Source organism: Tachypleus tridentatus, chromosome 6, assembly GCF_004210375.1.
Source record: "Tachypleus tridentatus isolate NWPU-2018 chromosome 6, ASM421037v1, whole genome shotgun sequence".
Taxonomy (NCBI): Eukaryota; Metazoa; Arthropoda; class Merostomata; order Xiphosura; family Limulidae; genus Tachypleus; species Tachypleus tridentatus.
The window spans coordinates 51,434,186-51,454,770 of record NC_134830.1 but is presented as its reverse complement, the minus strand read 5'-3'; the positions used below and the strand labels follow the sequence as shown (position 1 = coordinate 51,454,770).

The 20,585-nt window shown below is 33.0% G+C and overlaps 1 protein-coding gene across 15 annotated transcripts in view; it reads right to left on the bottom strand.

Annotated features, from left to right (window-relative positions):
• LOC143252484 (histone deacetylase 4-like) overlaps positions 1-20,585 on the bottom strand; it is a 111,789-nt gene that overhangs the window by 10,014 nt on the left and 81,190 nt on the right. For all 15 annotated transcript variants that reach the window (XM_076504684.1, XM_076504679.1, XM_076504686.1 and 12 more), the window contains 14 exons: positions 17,366-17,476; positions 11,898-12,021; positions 10,682-10,850; positions 10,340-10,499; positions 9,849-10,098; positions 8,815-8,946; positions 8,072-8,205; positions 7,013-7,062; positions 6,185-6,252; positions 5,639-5,793; positions 3,546-3,601; positions 2,540-2,627; positions 1,910-2,029; positions 33-130 (listed from right to left, as the gene is read on the bottom strand). In XM_076504684.1, the coding sequence (XP_076360799.1) occupies positions 33-130; positions 1,910-2,029; positions 2,540-2,627; positions 3,546-3,601; positions 5,639-5,793; positions 6,185-6,252; positions 7,013-7,062; positions 8,072-8,205; positions 8,815-8,946; positions 9,849-10,098; positions 10,340-10,499; positions 10,682-10,850; positions 11,898-12,021; positions 17,366-17,476 (1,715 nt within the window). The remainder of the gene's footprint in view (positions 1-32; positions 131-1,909; positions 2,030-2,539; positions 2,628-3,545; positions 3,602-5,638; positions 5,794-6,184; positions 6,253-7,012; positions 7,063-8,071; positions 8,206-8,814; positions 8,947-9,848; positions 10,099-10,339; positions 10,500-10,681; positions 10,851-11,897; positions 12,022-17,365; positions 17,477-20,585) is intronic.

The window sequence follows — 20,585 nt, the reverse complement described above, 5'->3', positions numbered from 1 at the left end:
ATTCTGTATTTACAAAAAGTACTTAAACACACCTGAATGCAGCAATGTACTCAGCATTTCCCATTGGTTGCTTCAGTGCCCCTGTCCAAGCAATGTTGACATTAAAACCAATCCCATCTCCAACTCCAACCTGTCAGATAGCAACTTAAATTACTAGTATGCTACAATATATGTCCATATGTGTTCATGCAGATTCAGTTTTAACCTATTAATATGCCTTAACAAACAGCTGTATTTCATTTTATCAGAAAAGTTACCTAATAACTTGATAACCTACATTCATGTTTGCTCAGACAAATGTTGTTATGTTTTTTATAGTAACAGTTGTAATTCATAATTATTATAAACTCAAGAGTGTGATATTAACAGAAGTATCTGCAAAAGACAAAAATAAATGTTTATTGTTTTGATTAAGGTTTTCACTATATACTAGAGCATTCCAAAGGTTAAGTAAAACAAAATTCATACAGACCTATCACCACATCACATTCGTCTGTGTACGAGGCTTTCACACAGACCTATCACCATATCACATCACATTCGTCTGTGTACGAGGCTTTCACACAGACCTATCACCACATCACATTCGTCTGTGTACGAGGCTTTCACACAGACCTATCACCACATCACATTCGTCATTTCACACAGACCTATCTGTCTGTAACGAGGCTTTCACACAGACCTATCACCACATCACATTCGTCTGTGTACGAGGCTTTCACACAGACCTATCACCACATCACATTCGTCTGTGTACGAGGCTTTCACACAGACCTATCACCACATCACATTCGCTGTGTCAGGCTTTCACACAGACCTATCACCATATCACATTCGACCTATCACCACATCACATTCGTGTGTATGAGGCTTTCATACAGACCTATCACCACATCACATTCGACCTATCACCACATCACATTCGTCTGTGTAATGCAGGCTTTCACACAGTGTACGAGGCTTTCACACAGCTTTCACATTCGTCTGTGTATAGGCTTTCACACAGACCTATCACCACATCACATTCGTCTGTGTACGAGGCTTTCACACAGACCTATCACCACATCACATTCGTCTGTGTACGAGGCTTTCACACAGACCTATCACCACATCACATTCGTCTGTGTACGAGGCTTTCATGTAGACCTATCACCATATCACATTAATCTATGACCTATCACCACATCACATTCGTCTGTGTGCGAGGCTTTCAGATAGACCTATCACCATATCACATTCATCTGTGTACGAGGCTTTCATACAGACCTATCACCACATCACATTCATCTGTGTACGAGGCTTTCATACAGACCTATCACCACATCACATTCATCTGTGTACGAGGCTTTCATACAGACCTATCACCACATCACATTCGTCTGTGTATACAGACCTATCACCACATCACATTCGGCTTTCATACAGACCTATCACCACATCACATTCGTCTGTGTACAAGGCTTTCATACAGACCTATCACCATATAACATTCATCTGTGTACGAGGCTTTCATACAGACCTATCACCACATCACATTCGTCTGTGAACGAGGCTTTCATACAGACCTATCACCATATCACATCTGTGTACATTAATATCACCATATAACATTCATCTACGTATGAGACTTTCATATAGACCTATCACCTAAATCACAACACTGACAAACTCTGAAACTTTCTCTGTCTACCTAATAAAAAAAGTCACCCAAACATTTTTTTTTAATTCAGGCACTCAACGAGAGCTTTGTAAAAAGTAAATGTATTACTTAAAGCACACAATTTATTAACAATAAACTTTCTATGATTAGTGTGTGTGTATATATAAGCTACTAATGGTGGTAATTTGATAAAACAAGAATGACATAACAAATGTTATTAGAGTACAGTACTTTAAAAATATGCTTTACCTCCAGTGTGTCACCAGTTCCTGGGAAGAAATTACCATCTTCATGTCGATGAAGAGAGATGTAGAGGACATGAGGATCATCATAAAAAATCTGTTGGATACCATTACCATGGTGAACATCCTAAAACAAAGTTACCCATTTTATTTATATTATTGTTTGTTGACTGAATAACTGGTTTTATCAAGTTAAACATTTTAAATGAAATTAACTAAAAACTGTGAAAAAGTCACATCAAAGAAGCTCAAACTGAGTTGAATCTTCTATAATTACAATTTTAAAAACATCAAATGGAAACAAAAAATATACACTAAATTTTAAAAACATGAAATGAAAATAAAAATATCAAAATTTTAAAAATTCAAGTGGAAACATAAAAATATTCATTAAATTTTAAAAACATTAAATAAAAAGAAAAAATATTTATTAAATTTTTAAAAGAATTTGGGGAGATCATAATTTTACATATTCATAAATATAAAAAAACTAATTATGCCAGTTATTAGAACAAGCCAAGTTATAACAAAATAAGTTACTAGTTATTTTCTTTACACATTTTGCATATTAAATATTTTAATCTCCCAGGTATATGAAAAGAAAATCAAAGAAAAGTTAGGAGAGCACATAACTTACCCAATCAATTATCAGAATTTTCTCTAATTTCAACTTTTGTCTCAACTGTTTTGCAGCAATGGCAATGGAATTAAAAAAACAAAAACCCCTAAAACAAAGATGAAAAAAGTTCACAAAATAAATTAATCAAACCAATTAGATTCTCATAAAATATCAAAAACATTTTTAAAAAACAGAAACTGTGTACAAAAACTTAACCAACCATATTAATTTCTCAGATAATTAAATGGTATGTGCAACTGTGACTTAAGAAACAAGTAGAGATGTGAGAACTAAATTTTGAGTTTTAATTCCTGAAGTAAATAAGTTTGAACAAATTGTTAAACAGTGGAATTTTCAACAAGTGTGTGGTAAAGTTTAATTATACAGTATCTCCAATAAATTTACAAATTATTGTTTCTCAAAGAAACTCATGGGTCACATGCGAGTCTCTACACAGTTACATGTACAATTAGAAATTAAAATAAAACATTACCTGTTGTAGAATTATGAAATGAATATGAAAAAAAACTACAATATAATTAAAAACTGGCAGACTGTTCAAAAGAAATTGAAGAAAATTAAGTATATGATAGAAAAAACACTTATAATATTAACAATAAAACCAGATGGCTTTATAAATACAAAGAGTCAGGTATTATATTTCATACCTAACAGTAGTTTTAACACATTATGTGTTATTTTTCTAAGTATGAGCTTATAAGTAACAGGACTGCTAATAAATTGGATTGGAAGGTAATGAGGGATGGCCCCACAAAACCTGGGTAATAAGGGAGCTTGTATAAAAGTTTGTCAAATTGATCTTTCATAGTGCATTACAAACCTTGCCATAAAAAAGGTACAAAAAATTGAATTTGATACTTGATATATCCCCAGGCTCAGAATAACTCTTGACAGACCTGCTAATTAATCATTAAGTGAGTTATTTCTGGTCAATCAAACTTAAATCTAGAGACATTACTATATTCAGCTCATTAGAAGCAAGAAAAAACTTGTAGTCACTTACATAGCTTGTTGAGATTCAGCATGGTGGCCTGGTGGTCGAACAATAGCAAAACCATTCTATTTGAGGTGATAAATAAAAACTTCAGTATTTAGAATATCGTTATAACTTATCTATTAGGTTGAGGAATAATTTGTGAGCATTTTTAAATAATTTCATTCAAGCATTACATGCAAGACTATACAATACTTCAATGCATGAACACATTACACCCAAAACATTTATTATGATACTTTATTTCATGTAATACCTAGGTATATAGTATGCATTGTTTTAAACGAAATTGCAAGAAATTAAATGCGAAAAGCAGATGGTGTCGAAAATGCTCGATTTTGTCCACTTGACATTCCATTTAATGAGCTGAAAATGAAAGCAAAAATTAAAGACATATGAAAATCAAACACACCATCTATTAGAGCAAAAAATTATCTACCAAATGACATGAAATATTTTGCGAAAGCATTTCATTTATGAATATATTTTTTAACTTAAAAAAACGCTCATGAATTATTCCTCAACCCAATAGAAGAGAAAATACTTAAAAATTAAAATAAAAACAAATATAAATACTGTCAGAGATGTAATATCAGTGAGTATTCCCTACAAGCATGAAGGAGGATAAGAGTCTTTATGTTGAATATAATTTTTAAAAAATCAACTGTTTTGTTTTGTCTAAGGTTTAATAGAGTAACTGCATAATTAAAGTTTTTAAGTTGTGTCAACTAGTTGACCATCACATCACTTACATTTTAGAAACATCCACAGTTTTAAATATTTTGTTCCCAAAAAATAAGTTAATATATCTTTGAACAAAAGCCATTCCACCCAATATTTGATCTTGACAAAACTTCATTCAATACTGTCATTATCCAAACAACAGCAACTTTTAGACAATATCCCTCTCCTGATGCAATGAACAATTTTATTTGCCCCACAAAAATGTACCTATTTATATACTAAAGTCAGAAACTTTTTCAGGTTTATTTGCTATACAAATAGTCTTCCCCCTCTGGATGTAATTTTAAAAGTCATGTTTTAATCCTGTAGTAGACAGTATAAATAGCCCATTGTGAAGCTTTGTACTTAACAACAAAGAAACAATTAATTATCTAAGATTTTATTTATGTACCAAAAGTTTCCCAGGATGGTTTCTTTGGTCATTCTTTCAGACATCTTTTTTTCCTTTAACATAATTTATCTGTATCACACTGAAACTAGTTCATATAATCAGCAAAACCAACTTTCATCAGGCAGGTGGCAGCAATTTTCAATATCTCTTCAATAGGTCATCAGAACTTTATAATACTATACAGTGTTTCCTTTTATAACATTATCTATATAATGAGTAAGTCATAAGTTCTGATAATGTCTGTAATTATCAGAGTAAAATGTTTGTTATTTCTTGTTCTTCTTTCCTTTGCTTCTCCTTTTATTACTTAACTCAAAAATCAAAACAATGGTTTTAACCAATTTCATTGAAGTGATAGTTTAAAATGGAGTATTTACTTTTATAAGTACTATCAATAAATAGTAGCAATTTAAAAATATATATAATTCTAGTGTAAACAATGTTATTATTACCCCTAGGAGTTGTTGTGTTTTTTTTAACAGAAATTTGGCATTCCTTTAAAGAGCTTAAATATGGGATAAAATGGAAATTACCAGCCAATAATAAACAAACAATACATATAACAGTTGGAACTTCATAATATTTAAAACATAAACACAACCTTCCTACATCTATTGAATAATTACATAAAAAAACTGATCATAAAGACAAAAAGTCGTATTCAAAACGAAGTAAATGTAAAAATGGTTAATATCAAATCTTCAAAAACAATGTAATATAGATACTGTTTGCATTATTTTTGAAGATTTCATATTAGCCATTCCTACTTACTTCATCAACATAAACTTGATATCCTTACCAGCAATCACAGCATGGTTCATTTTACAGCAACATTTAATTACTTCACTAATAATAATAATAAAAACCTCTTGCAGCAAGTCGTGCAATTCTTACTTAGAGAATGCATTAATTTTTTTAATCTCTTCTTCCTCTGAAATGTCAGTAATTATGATCTTTTAAAATTCACCTTCACTTCCCCAGTAGCTACTTTTAGGGCTAGTTCTATAACGCATCCTGCAGCCATTCGAGAAGCACTGGCTGTATGTAGTTCATTCCAAGTCGTGTCAGAGTCAACTCCAATTCCTCCACATGACAATATCACAAAACTTTTGATTGGCAGGTCTGAAGATACAGAGAGATATACTTACTTAAATTTCAGACATTACTAACATGATTCAATGTGATTTTACCTACAATAGTGTATAGGACCATAAGACAAATAATATATTACATAATCAATATTTCTATTTTATATAACATTTCTAGCTTTTAATTAAAATAAACACACAATAATAATCAATAAGAATTAAAAATTAGAATACTTGAAAGTTCTTTCAAAATGTTAGTTTGAATACATCAACAAAACAAGAATCTGAAATATGACTGTTCAAATTAAGTTTCAAATATTTATGAAATTAAAATGATAATAACTTGAAATATTGTTTTTATTTATTTATCCACTAAACACCAATTATTGTGTATATACTATCATATTTTTACAGACCACACTCACCAAGTACACTCATGTCAAGTCGATGTCTGTTCAAAGGATTAGTACCAAATAACATTGTGTAGGCTTCACTGAAGAAGAAAAAAAATCTGTTCAGTTTGTGACATTTTACATGAAAATATGCATTTTAAGTTTCTGAACTAGGTTTAAAGACTAAAATATACCTTCCCATAGCATGTACATTCACATATGATTTGTCCAATTACCTATTTACTTTTTAAAACAGTAATTCCACAGAAAATGCAATTACTCTGCTGCTAAATTTCTTGCTGCCAAACAGTTTATTACACTTAGCTTATCAAACATAATAGATTTTGATCTGTCTAGCAAAGTTTTATTCTCATGATTTGAGTTATCAATTTATCCTTTAAATTTTGTTAATAATTGCTTATAAAGGCACTCAACAAAAAACAAGTGAAACAGCACTCTAATTGCTGTTCTTTCTATTAGTTAGACTAAAACATGCCAAAATTTCTACCAGTTAGATTAAAATGCACAAAAATTTCTATCAGTGAGGTTAAATCCTGACATACATAAGTCACATCCTTATCACCATTCCTTCTACCCTCTTAAGTCAAGTTGTACCATAAGTACTGTTTTTTTCCCACCCAATTAAAGTAAGGTACACCCTAATTGCTCTTCCTTCCACCCAATTAGAGCATATTGCACCCTATTTACTGTTTTTATTTAACTAGTTCGAGTAAATTAAACTCTAACTGTTCTCCCAATTAAAGGGGATTCCATGTGTAGCTATAAGTAACCACAGTATCAGAAACTGACCATTACTTTTGTCATCATATATTATGATACTTTACTGTTATGGTAACTAACCTATGGCAGGTCTGGAGTTCTTCCAAGCTTGCTTTCCTAGCACGTACTCTCTGCAATAAAAAGTATTCCCGTAACTTGTATCTTAATATGAATGCTGCAACAATAACAACAGAAATCTTTCTTCTGTTACAGATTTACTTTGCACATTGCACAAATGATATCAGTATTGGCTTTGTAGTTTTACAAATGCTAACCTAAATCTGATTTATTTCTGTAGTGCATAGTGGTTTATAGAAGACCTACTAATACTATAAATAAATGATATTATAACACTAAATTTGTTTTGCTTTACACTGTTCTTGGGAACATTTACTAAAACAACCAATACTGAGAGTGTAAGGTTTTGAAGGTTTTGGTGTTAAAAGGTAATTTATTTCTAGTATTAACCTAAATCTTCTATGCAACCCAAATCTTGAGATATTATTTGGTTTATAACTAAAAATATCATTAACTGATGAGACAATTCACACTTTTTTTTTAATCTGTTTATTGCAAACGGGAGTTTATTATGAGACAGATCTACAAATGTAAATAAAATCATGACCTATATATATCAACATGTCTGATTTATGAATGACAGTGTTCCAATTTAGATTTAACTGTATTAGTAAACTCGTAGGATATCAACAGTTCCTGTAACAGTGAAATACTGAGCTAATAAAATTATATTCTGGAGATATAGATTGTAATTTTATTTATGTTTAATTCATAGTAATCTGTGTGTGTAAGAAAACTATATTTCATTAGGTACATTAATAACTGGGTTGATTTATTTCACAGCAGGTAGTTTGATCTGATAAGAAGTTAATATGAATTTAGAAACATATTTAAAAGAAAGTTTAAGTCCCAAAAAACTAAAAAAAGATAATATTGGTCAGCATCCAGTCCTGAAATGTTCAAAATTCTTTTTCATAAACTTTACTCTGAACCTACCATTGATAATACTCATAAAAAATAAATTCTGTGTTTTTTCATCACACCAAAAAAACAACCACAATTTTTTCAGTATATCCTTACCTATGGCTTATTACTTTAATACTGATACAAATAAAAACTAACCGCACATCGAGCTACTAGCCCTGTTTCCTGAAGCCGAGCCCAGATACTCTGAAGACGACCACCATGCTCTAAGTGGGAAGAATTGTCACCACAGATACACTGATGCTTTAACATGAGACTGTCATAAACAAGACCTGACCACAGAAACAAATATTTAAAAAATAACTGATTCCAAAGATATAAATTTCAATCATACTTGAAACAACAACTCACTACAAACTAGAGATACTGTTATACTGTAGGTATGTGTAGACCATAACTTATAGAGACAGAAAGTTGGACAATAAAAAAAACAACAAAAAAACACCAACATTCATACATATAACACTGTTCCAGGTAAAAGGAACAAACAGTGAAGTAGACATTTCTAGATGAATACACATTTTGTTTTGCAGTTAAAACTGAAAGCGATACAAAATACTGTATGAACAAAGTATTCCTCAAGACACCTTACTGTTTCAGTTTCAATGAAGTTGGTTCAGGTTCTATCTTGAAAGTTAATAAATGTACAACTTTCCTGGCTTTAACACTTGATAAGTTAGTAAACCATACATATACATAAACTGTTAAAGAATATTGATCACACTGATTTAATTCTCAATAATGATTAGTTATTTTATTCAAATACTTAACTAAATGACATCTTGAGAAAACTTCAATATATACTACATACATATGTATTAGTTATTTCAAAATAGGATTTGATTGCAGATGTGTACAACAAAGGAACAAACAACAATTACCTGTTGTAAAAGGATAGCGACAAAACACTGGACTCTCCTGAGAACACCCTATTGGACTTAAAGTAACCAGTGGACTAGAGAGGGCACGTAACAAAGGTCTTGCCATATGATGCCTTGAAGTGAAAGCTGAACCTTAACAGGTTTAAACAAAGCAGATCAAAGAATATAAATATCAGAATGAGGCATATAAAAATATGGAAAAAAAAAAATGTGTGTGTGTGTGTGTCTTTCTCTCTCTCTCTTGGCCTGCTCTGCTACCATCAAATAGTAGGATTGACCACAACAATATAATGCCCCCCCCTTACAGCTGAAGGGATGACCATCTCTGGCAATGGTATTTGAGCCCATAACCCCCTAAGCTGCAAGTCTAGTCCATACCAGGCTATTTACCTGAACAAATTATATTAATATAACAATGTAAATGATGTGTTTTGTAGTGATAATTTTAAGTATCACTCCTATGGCTGAATGGACAGGCATGTTCAGTACCAGGCATTAATATAAAGCCTTTTCTACTTTTCATCAGAGTTTCTGTGTTAATCCTAATGAAATAATGTGTACTTTCAATCTATTTATTGTTCTCAGCTCAGATTCTGTACCAGTTTAGGTAGATCACAGTACAGTTTTAATTCATATAATATTTTCAGTCTGGTTTCAGCTACTATGGAAAACTAATAACTTTTATTTTTTTTAATTTGTAATTATCATTTTTGTTTAAGATACATCTACAATAAAAGTTTCATTAAATGCTTTTGACAAAAATAAATAAATGTATAATGACAAAAAAGTATGCCAGAAAACAAAAAAGATTTATATGTATATTAAGAATTAATTCCAATAGAGAAGTTTGGTAAAAAAACTGAGAATCAAATGTTCCAGTACATTAGTCATCTTCAGATTAACTTAAGAAGGTCAAAACATTGTTCTGTACTTTATTATAATTAAAGTTTTAATATTCATACCAGCTGATGGGAGAATAAGTTTTTACTTCAAATGGGTTTCTTGTCATCATGAGTTAGTCCAATCTGAGTTACCTTTACTTATTTGAAGAGATGACTTCATCACAGTATCCTCTTGTTGAGGAAGGACTGATTCATGATCACTCTCCTCCTCAGATTCTTTTGGTATTTGTTCAGTCAGATCAATCACTTCAGGCTGGGAAATCTTACCCGTGGGTGCGAGAGAATCTTTCATTTCCTGTGCAACAGCAGCTTCTGTTTCTTCTTCGACATTTTCTACCTGATTTTTACTACTAGCTCGAGTTAATACAGTTTGACGGATGTGCTATAAGAGAAAGGATCCACTGAATATTCTTAAATACAAAATTAATAAATTATTTCAAACATGTTGTAAAATGTAAGCACTATCCAACTGTCATTACAAATACAGTGATACAACAACAATTTTAATAATAACATTCTCACCAATACCTTCTTAAGCTTTGAATATATTATTCGATATCTTAGGTTAATTTTAAACTCAATACAAACTCGTAGACGTCATGAAACGTTATAATTCCACTCACTTGTTTCAGCAGCTTGTGTTGGTGCTGCTCATACAACTTCTTCTCTCTTAAAAAGTGTTCACTCTGGTTCGGAGAAAGAATTATTCCCTGGGGCTGTAGCATAGGATGTCCTAGTGGAAGTGGGGCTGACTGTGTTCTACCAAGAGGCCTGTGGATACTCCTGTCATAAAAAAGAAAACACCAGTTCAAAGGTGAAATAATGTAATTATCACCCTCAATCTTCAAAAGTAATCTATTAGTTTCTTAAAGTTTAATAAAATAAAGATATAAATAAATTTATCACCCTTGAGAAAAGTAAACAACATTAATTAATTATCTGAATAGCTTAAGACATTGACACACCTGTGTAACCGAGCAGGAACCACTTGGGTATTGGTGATCACACTACCAGACGTGCACATGGTGGAAAGGCCACCACAAGCCTGATGAACTTGTTCCAAGCTTCTGGCTTGTTCTGAGTTTTGCTGTAGATAACTAGAAGTTGTTGGTGGAGTGAACTCTCCATCAATAACTGTAACAAGTATGTGATTGTTAAGTAGTGAGACAGTTACTGGTGACTCAACTGTTTACTAAATATTAATATTGGTGAGACTCGCTGTTATAAGAAGGAAGTTAACAAAGCATTATTCAAAGCTTTATTACATTTATTGTCTCTTTCAAGACGAAGATGTTGTAAACAAGCAGTTCCCATCCTTTCCTTCATTAAATATCCATTAAGCATCATCATTCTTCCTCATGCCTCTCCTTCTCTTCACCCCAATTTCAGTGATATTTTTATTCAGTTTCTAACTAGCCTATAAAAATCTGTAAGGTTACTTGTGACATAATTCTTATAAGTTTCAATAAGAAGAACAGTCTTACACTATGAAAAGATCTTTCACTGACTTACACCTGTGTTATTACTCCTCATTATTTCTTATATAAACCCAGTATTTGTTTAGAATTAAGCACAAAACTACACAATGGGCAATCTGTGGTCTGCACACCGTGAGTAGTGAAACCTAGTTTCTAACAGTGTGAGTTCACAGACATATCATTGTGCCATTTTATCATCTCATTACAGAATACCTTAAAATATTAGTTGTCCTGGTTGAACTTTTTTTTTTTTGAGAAGTGGGATGGATGTGTTTTACACATTCTTTTCAGTGATACTATGCTTACAGATGGGTGCACCCCACAGTCTGAGAACCACTGTACTAACACAGTTAAGTATATCAAACATTCAGTAACTGAGTAACTTCAGTGAAACTAATATTTGATTGAAACATTTATAATTTTCCTCTAAGAAGGTAACATGGTGTATTAATCATGAGCTTTCAAAAGAAGTTTAAAGAACAGGATTCCAGTGTTGATCAGAAAAGAAAACTAATCTGGTTAAAGATTAACACTGAATATCTTCAAATAAAGTATCAGACAGATCTTGATGACATTCCAGTGTTTGTAACAATAGAAAAACTGATCATAAAGTTACTGGGATTAAGCCCTGATGGCCAGGTCTGATGATTTCAGTTATGTTACTGATACAACATCTTACTTATTTTGTGAAGCAATACTGCACCTGGTAAAGAGGGGCAAAATGGGAGGGAAGAGTGTAGCATGTGCGAGGTCAGAGGTATGCCCAGTCTAGCTGCAGCTGTCGCTCGTAACTGTGCTTCAGACACAGCCAACATTCCTTTTCCTTCCTACAAAATAAAAAGTGAGTTGTGTCAGTGAAATGCAACATGTAAGAAAAGTTGTAGGAGAATTATGTGAAGAACCAACAACAGTTGATAGTGTTGGTCTGATATCTTACATAAGAAATAGTACAATACAATGTGTTTTTTTACTCTAATTCCTTGTATGAAGGAGCAGAGATTGAAACTTAGAACTAAAACCAAAAAGGTTCATGTTATCTTAACATTGCAATGCTTATATGTAATAGATTATAATGATACAGATTAGAAAAGCCAATGTTACAAATTGTGTGCACCATGACATCAATAAACAATTTCTATTTCTTTCAGTTTTTGTGAATAAGGTTTCACAATTTTTTTAACAGTTGTATATCAAGATCCAGCAATTGTGTACTGTTAATAAGACAATTTCCCAACCTGAGTTACTGTTTCAAGGTAAGGATGCAGTAAGTTCATTTGATTAAAACTTCCATATATTAAAATGTTTTCTCCCAATATTACTTTTCATCTGGAAAAGTACTGAAAGTGATTTCAGAAACATTTCCCATTTAAATTTTAGACAGTAACAATGAGTTAAATTTTTTTTAAATACTTTTTCAAACATTAAATGCAACTAAAGTGTCTATCTCTGAACATAAAGTTGCACAGGGGCATAATATTAAAGATAAATAAACTAAAACTGATTTTCTTTTCATTAAATTTCCTTCATTTCTTTTATAAAAGTGAATTAATTTTTTAACTATTTTTTTGATACTACCAACAATACATGATCCACAAATATTCAATAGCTGGTACTGAATAGATGTTAATAGATCAAAGCAATTAATTTCAACAGAACAGCAATAATAACAACTACATTTCAGTAAGTAAACTGTTTTGATTCAAATTCTTATTAGTTGTATATTTGATTCTGCTCAGACATACTGTTACACAATTAAGCACATTAGAACACAACTGACAAGACAAATTATTTCTTCTCTACTCTGTTATTACAATATAATGTGTGACAATTTCACTTTAGCCATAAATTGCATATTGTTCCAATTTTTAAACTCTCAATCCTGCAGTCTAGATCTGTCTCTATCTATTAAACTGCATTTTGGATGCATATTTATAGTTTGACAGAGGCCTATAATGTTCCACACACACTACGAGATTACGATTCAATAATACATAATCAGAACAATGAGAAAAACTCAATTAACAACACATAACAATTGAACCACACAGTGTATGATTCTTAAACATTGATATAAACAAACTTGCAATAAATTATTGCTTCTAAAAATAACTAAGTTTAACACTTGTGCTATGCTTAAATTGAAATAGTTGTGTATATCTAACAACAAGCCCCTCTAAATGAAAAATATTTACAGTCTTGTTCTATACTATATTTAAATACTATTTTTAGTTCCTGCATGCAGTATACAGTCTATGCCAATATTTGCAGTAGTTTTGATGGATTCAATGCAGAACCAGTAGACCTGGAGATCAAATGCTCAGCTCATGATCCTCACACAATTGATTCTGCCCCTCTGAGAGTATGCAAAGAACTAATGGTCCATCTGAATAGTGAACCCTTTCCCAAAAAGGTAGCTCTGGAATTTCTGGATAAAAAATATGATGGCTGGGCATTCTTGTTCAGTCACAGAGTAGTTCTTTTCACTACTGAACAGGCTTTTACTGACATACAATGTGGAACATAGTCCATCCACATGTTCTTGCAGAAGTACTGCTCCAATTACAATGTGTGATGCATTGGCTTGAACAAGAAACTGTTTGTTGAAGTCTGGCACACTAAGGATTAGGGAACTTCCTAACATGTTCTTCAATTTCTGGAATGTCATCTACTGTGATTGTTCCCATTTCATCATATTTGGGTGCCCTCTTTTGGTAAGGTCAGTTAGCAGTGTAAAGACTTCAACATAGTTTGAGATGAACTTCCTTTAGTATCTCACTGACCACGAGATGTCCCCACCTGCAATATCCATTTGTGCCTCAATAACTGCACCTATTAAGTCTTCTTCCCTCTTTAAGTATCTCTTCAACAGATTAGTATGTTGATCATTTCTTGCACTTCAAAAGGTTCTTTCCACTGCAGGGTAAGTTTGTTGATATTGTTGAGCAGTGGAACCAATACTTTGTCTGATATTAAAACGTGTATCCTTGATCTTCTTGCCATAGAAGTGCTTCTTATTGCCTTGAGTTGCACACAAACTTTCTTTTGTGAGTTGACAGGTCTCCTCCAGTCATTTTCTGAGGTCAAACATGTACTGATAAGTGTTCCTTACTTCCGAATCTTTTCTGGTCCAAAGCTCTTTTAATATCTGAATTGAATCTTGTGTTGTTCACATTTACAGTAATTCAATAGTGAAAATCCTGTAACCCCATGTGGGACTTCTCTGTAAGCAAACACCACTCTCTGTAGGTACCTGGACCAGTCAAGTAGTCTCTCCTGATACATATTCTTCAGCATACTCTAAGATTATGTCAACTCTCTTACTAATTCCATTACATCCATTACATTCCATTAATACAGGTTGCTTAGTGCTGAAAAGTCTGCACATTTCTTGCATCTTTTCTGAAGTAAACTGGGTCCCTCTGTCACTCAAGACTTCCTTTGGAAAGTCTACTCTGCAGAACACTTCCACGTTGGCAATAACACCAGTGTTATGGCATCTTGGTAACATTTTATAGTTGACTACTTTCAGCATGTACTGACTGTCCTTGTTGATAAAGATGCTAGAAGTACAGCCAAGTCCACAACTACTCTTGTAAAATGGCTCTTCCATGAGATGCATCTCACCCAGTGGTACCCTGGCTACCTTCTCTCTAGGTGCATTTTTTTGGCAGATACTATATGACTTGCAGAATCTGGTCACATTTCCAAAGACTCCTAGCTAATGGAAGTTGCTAGCGATTCTGTCTGCCATTTTCTTCATTCCTAAATGTCCTCTCACAACCGACTCATGAATCAAGTATCATCTAAGTCCAGTATTCTGTTGGTAATACGACTAGTTTAAATTTCATAGTAGAAATGCCTTGATAGACTTGGCACAAAATTCCTTACATTTGGAATATCATGTTATGATACTTGCAGGGGCTTAATATCTTTTCTTGAGCTCTTGGTGATTGCATATATCTCATTTTCCTCTCTGTCTGGTTCCTCCAATCTTCTACTGCCTGGTATATTGCCAATCTCCAAGTCGTTGATAGGTACCTTGATGCACAAAGCTTCAAGGTCTTACACATAGCATAAACTCTCCAACTTTACTCTTACTAAGAGAAACTTTCTCACTGTCCCATAAATCAGCACACACAGATTTACCTTGCCTACTATCTAGCCATCAGATACTAGACTAGTTCTCACTGTTGTACTCAGTTTTTTGTGGGACTTTTACTTTCTTGTAGCTAACACAGCCTTCACCAACTGGCATATTGTGATTTGTTGACATCTCTCAACGTTTGTCACGTTCTTCAATCACCACTAACCCTTTTGACTATTTGCTAACTTGAGCTTCCCATAAATCATGCACTGTTAAATCATGATGGTAATGCTTCCTTCTTATGTGAATCTCAAAAGTTATCTCTATTCTATTTCTTCTGGCAGCAGTATTCATGGTGAAAATAACTTTTTTCTTGCTTCTTGCTGGTGCCATCTTTGTAGGTAGTCTCTGTTTTATTTTGAGGTTTCTGCTGTTGCTTACTGGTGACAGACTTGCCCTCATTTACAACATGTCCAATTTTACAACAAGTATAGCATCTCTTCTCCCTTTTGTCTGTTCACATCTTGTCATCTTTGGAGATATCTTGCTTCTGGTCAAATATCACTGGTTTCAACTTTAACTGTTTCTTCTTGGACTTGCCAGTTATACTCCCTCCATGGGTTTTCATTTAATGTTCTGACAGCTTGATCTTCTCGTCCACGACTTTTGGCGTTTTCTCTTTTATGAACGGAAAATTATTCAAACATTATTAGCAGATCTGCCAATCCTTCAAAACTGTCTTTACACTTGGCCATGTCATTCCACATTGTGAATTACTACCATAGATATGCCACAAACTGAAATGCAGTTTTTCCAATATCAGGTTTGATTTCTCTAAACTTCTGGTGAAATTCTTCCTCGGTAAGTTCATAGCATTTCAAAAAGGCCACTTTTTAACTTGTCATAGTCCATGGTATCTTCTGACATCATGTCCACATACACTTGTAAATATCTTCTTGTGAGAATGGATCCGAAACAAACTGCTCAGACACCTTTGTTGCAGTTCTGACTTTGGGCAAATTTTTCATACCTTTGCAGGAAAGCATCTACATCATCTTTCTGGGTCTTCCATCTTTCTGTTGGATGAGTTTGGTGATCTCAGTTCGTGTTTATTCTCTCTATTTCTAGTCTCTGCTCTCTCTCTCTTTTTCTTCTTTCTACCTTTTTCTTTCTTCCGCTCATATTTATTGTTCCTCTTCTCTTCTCTCTGTAGGTTATTGTTTAACAAACGTTCACAGATAATCATCTTTGGCCCCACATCATCAACTGCCTATCTCTATCCACTTATCATAGTCAGTTGACATGGTTATACAGTGTGATTTGATCTCTACAATATTTCTGCCAGCACTACAGCTGTATGTATGCAGCTAATTTGCCAGTTACTCACACAAGCTCCTACCACTGTTTTCCACAGTCCAGTTGCTAGTCCAGTCACTTTAGAAAACAATTGACAAACTATTTCTTCTCTATCCTGTTATAATAATACTATCTGTGATAAATTTACTTTAAAATCAACACTGTATGTTCTTTATGGCTGAACTCACAATCCCACAGTCTAGATCCATCTCTTTATTTATCGAATTAACAGTACTGAACTACATTTTGGACACTATTTATAGCACAACAGAGGCCTAGAATATTCTACACACTAAGAAATATTATAATGCAATAATACACAATTTAAACAACAAGAAAAAACAGAATGTTTTAGTGACATGACATAATAATATAATAAACATCAACTCATATCTACTGAACTGTGTAGTAACACAAACAAACCTGCAATAAACTATCGCCTCTAAAATTGACTAAATTTAATATTTGTGCTGTATTGAATTTAAACAGTCCTATATATCTAGCAGTTATAAAGTCACTAAATTATATAAATGGTTATTAAAAAAATAAGAAAAATCACATCAGACACTTATGATTTTAAAACATAGAACCAAGTTTCATATTCTCACTATACCTAAGAACAACAATTGGTTAAAACATGAGAACATTATCTGATATAAAAATAAAATTATTTATTTCTGTGAATAAATACAAAAGCATTAACAGACATACACATAAATAAACAAACTTACTACAGCATTATTCGTTGGTACAGGTGGACGTCCAAGGGTTATGTTCGGCATGGAAGGAGATGAATAGAGAGACATGTTGCTACACTGACCAAACAAATAAGGACCTGGTTCCTGGATTACAATACAAAATAATAGTGACTGTTCATGTTTTGTTTTCCCTATAAACAAAATATGACCTTCAATTAAACTTGTATATGTATAATATTAATAATTAAGTAAAAGTAAGCAAATGAATAAAACTGAAATGTTCTTTGGAGTCTCCTGTTAGCACAGGGGTAACTTCAAGGGTTTAAGACGCTAAAATCTGGATTTCAATTCCTGTGTCAGATGGAGTGCAGATAGTTTGCTGTGTGACCTTGAGCTAACAAACAATTTTGCATTTTGAACAATTTCAAGCACCGAAAATAATTCTACCATTTCTTATTTATGCCACCTGGTGATTCACATTATTAGAATGAAAATATAACTACTGGAAGAGACACTGCTAAAGAATAGGAATGATGATGGTGAGCTAATTCATAGTACATTTTTGGTTGCCAAATTTCAACACAACCAATGTTGAGCAGTGAAACAAATTCAGCAACAAAAATGAAATATGAGCTGATTTAAAACTGAAAATGACTCTTCAAGATGAACCTGCATCAACTTAGATGAAAATTGCAATTGTCACATATAAGGATGGCTAAAAATAAATGTTCATGTTTAGAATTTAGAAAATTCTGTATTGGAACTACTTAATAGGAATCTACTGGTCAGAGGTTCAAACCTCTGTCCAACTAAACATGTTTGATTTTCAGTAGTGGGGAGGTTATAATGTTATGGTCAATTCAATTATTCATTGGTAAAAGAACAGCCCAAGAGCTAGCAGTGGGTGGTGATGATTAGCTGCTTTCCTTTAGACATTCACTGCTAAATGAAGTACGACTAGCAAAGATAACTCTCATATGGCTTTGTGCTAAATTTATAACAAAGACACTTAATAGGAGTATATAGGGTTACAGGGATGTCATGATTGTCTGTACACATTTACTTGAAAAAAAGTTTGTTTTTTTTCAAAAAACGTTTTAAATTGTGATTCTACAGTTGGTTTTTCCTGCGAGTATTGTGAGAGTTATTTACTGGTTTCTTGCAAGCAGCAAGAATATTTTGTATATAACCCTGGGACTCAGTTATATAAACAGCAAGTAGCATTTTAATTATAGTCTTATTTGTTTTGAAATAACCACCCTTCTGAGTAGTAAAACACCTATGACATCACCTAAGCTGAGACAATCTATTCTTGTCCAAAACTTCAGAAGCGTTAATAATTTCCAGCCCTGAGTTAAGTATACTGTTTAACTGTTCTTACTGCTAATCAGTAAACAACACCACATTCCAGATTATTTTATCCATCATCCAAAAACAATAGTGACCAAATGTGGTTAAGAAGTTAGCACACAGAATCACATACAAAAGTTGGTTTTCAAACACCACCAAAATTCAAGCACTTTTGAATAGTTCTATTTTGGGAGAATGGGTCTTGTTTGAAAACCAACACAATGACAAAACGTGTTACACATCTTCAGTTATCAAGCTTTTACCGTGACACACATAGTGACAGCACTAATCATACTAACAACCACCAACTTCAGCAATGAATGCTCCATATTCTATTATATATACCAATAGGGTCATTTTGAATTTTTTGAATTTTGCAAAGTTATATGAGGGCTATCTGCATTAGCGTTCCTAATTTATCAGTGTAAGACTAGAGAGAAGGCAGCTAGTCATCACCGCCTGTCATCAACACTTGGGCTACTTTTTACCAACGAATTGTGAGATTGACTGTCACATCATAATGCCCCCATGGGTGAAAGGGCAAGCAAGTTTGGTGCGATGGGGACTTGAACCCACAACCCTCAAATTACGAGTTGAGTGCCTTAACCACCTGGCCATACCAGGTCAACTAGCATCAGTCTCTGAACTGTAGCCTCACAGTACGTAACAAGTTTAACTAGGAAAGTTGCATGGATTGTTTGACTTCTGGTGATTAACTGAACCTCTCTCTAAATGTAAATGTGAATTTCTTGAGAAGTCAGATGATGTGTAATGCATCTGACTGCTATCATTAATTTTTGTACTGGTTTCATTTCTACTGTAAGAACATCAGTAGCTAATATCACCCGTGAGGCTTTAGAAAGTTAACAAAGGTTGGTCTCATTCAATAAATGTTTGATCCATCGTCAGAAAGAAAAAACACTTGGCCAGAGAACTTCATAATGGCTTTCTCTAAGTGCAAAAAGTTCAGATGCTTGTGAAAATTTAGACATAATAAATTCTTGTTTAATAAAAAGTTAGGCTGAAAAAACTGTACTTGATTGATGTTGAACTGCATCCATCTTAAAATTCTGATGACGTTTTTGGTTGCTAATACAAGCTATGAACAGTAAATGCCCATTGATTTCTCAAGGTTGTCCTACAAGGCTGTCATCAGAAAATCAACAATCCTACTTTCAAACAAAGGACAATAAGCTAAGAGTTTAAACTTATCCCTATAAAATAACTCTTCCACCCCTGGATTCACCCCTATAAAATAACTTTTTCACCCAGGAGTCATCCTAGTAGCTCTGCTTAACAGTGATGGCTCATCCCTACGAGCTGCAGAGCTACAATCCCCCTTGTCACTCACTGTCAGGTGTACAATTCATTCACAGATGAAAAGATTACAATGAATTATTTATTGACAATCAATACTGCGTAAAGAATTTATTGTTTAAACTTTGATTTTTTTTTTTACATAGTAATAATTATATTTTCACTGCAAATAGACCACAATTCACATGATATACATGGTATCTGTAGGTTTCTTTTCAATCTAACATTGGTATCATACATTTCATTTAATTTGGTTTCTGGAGCTGCAGTACATGAAGCTACACTGGTGAAACTGTGATTATCATGTGAGGTTGTGACTTGGCATCTAATCAAAGTATAAGTCTATTGATTTATTTGAATTTATTCTATCTTGAATCATGGAAAATAAAGTTTTTAAATATTTACAAAGTCTTAACTTCTCTCAACTCACATTAAATGAAAAACTGAAATCAAAGATAGAGTAATGCCAATGTCAAAGTTCTCTATTCAACAAAGTAGCACAAGCAGGAACAAGGCATATCCATGTCAGTTTAACAGTAACGTTTATGAGAGATTATGTTTTAGTTTTGTTTTCCATGCTTACTTT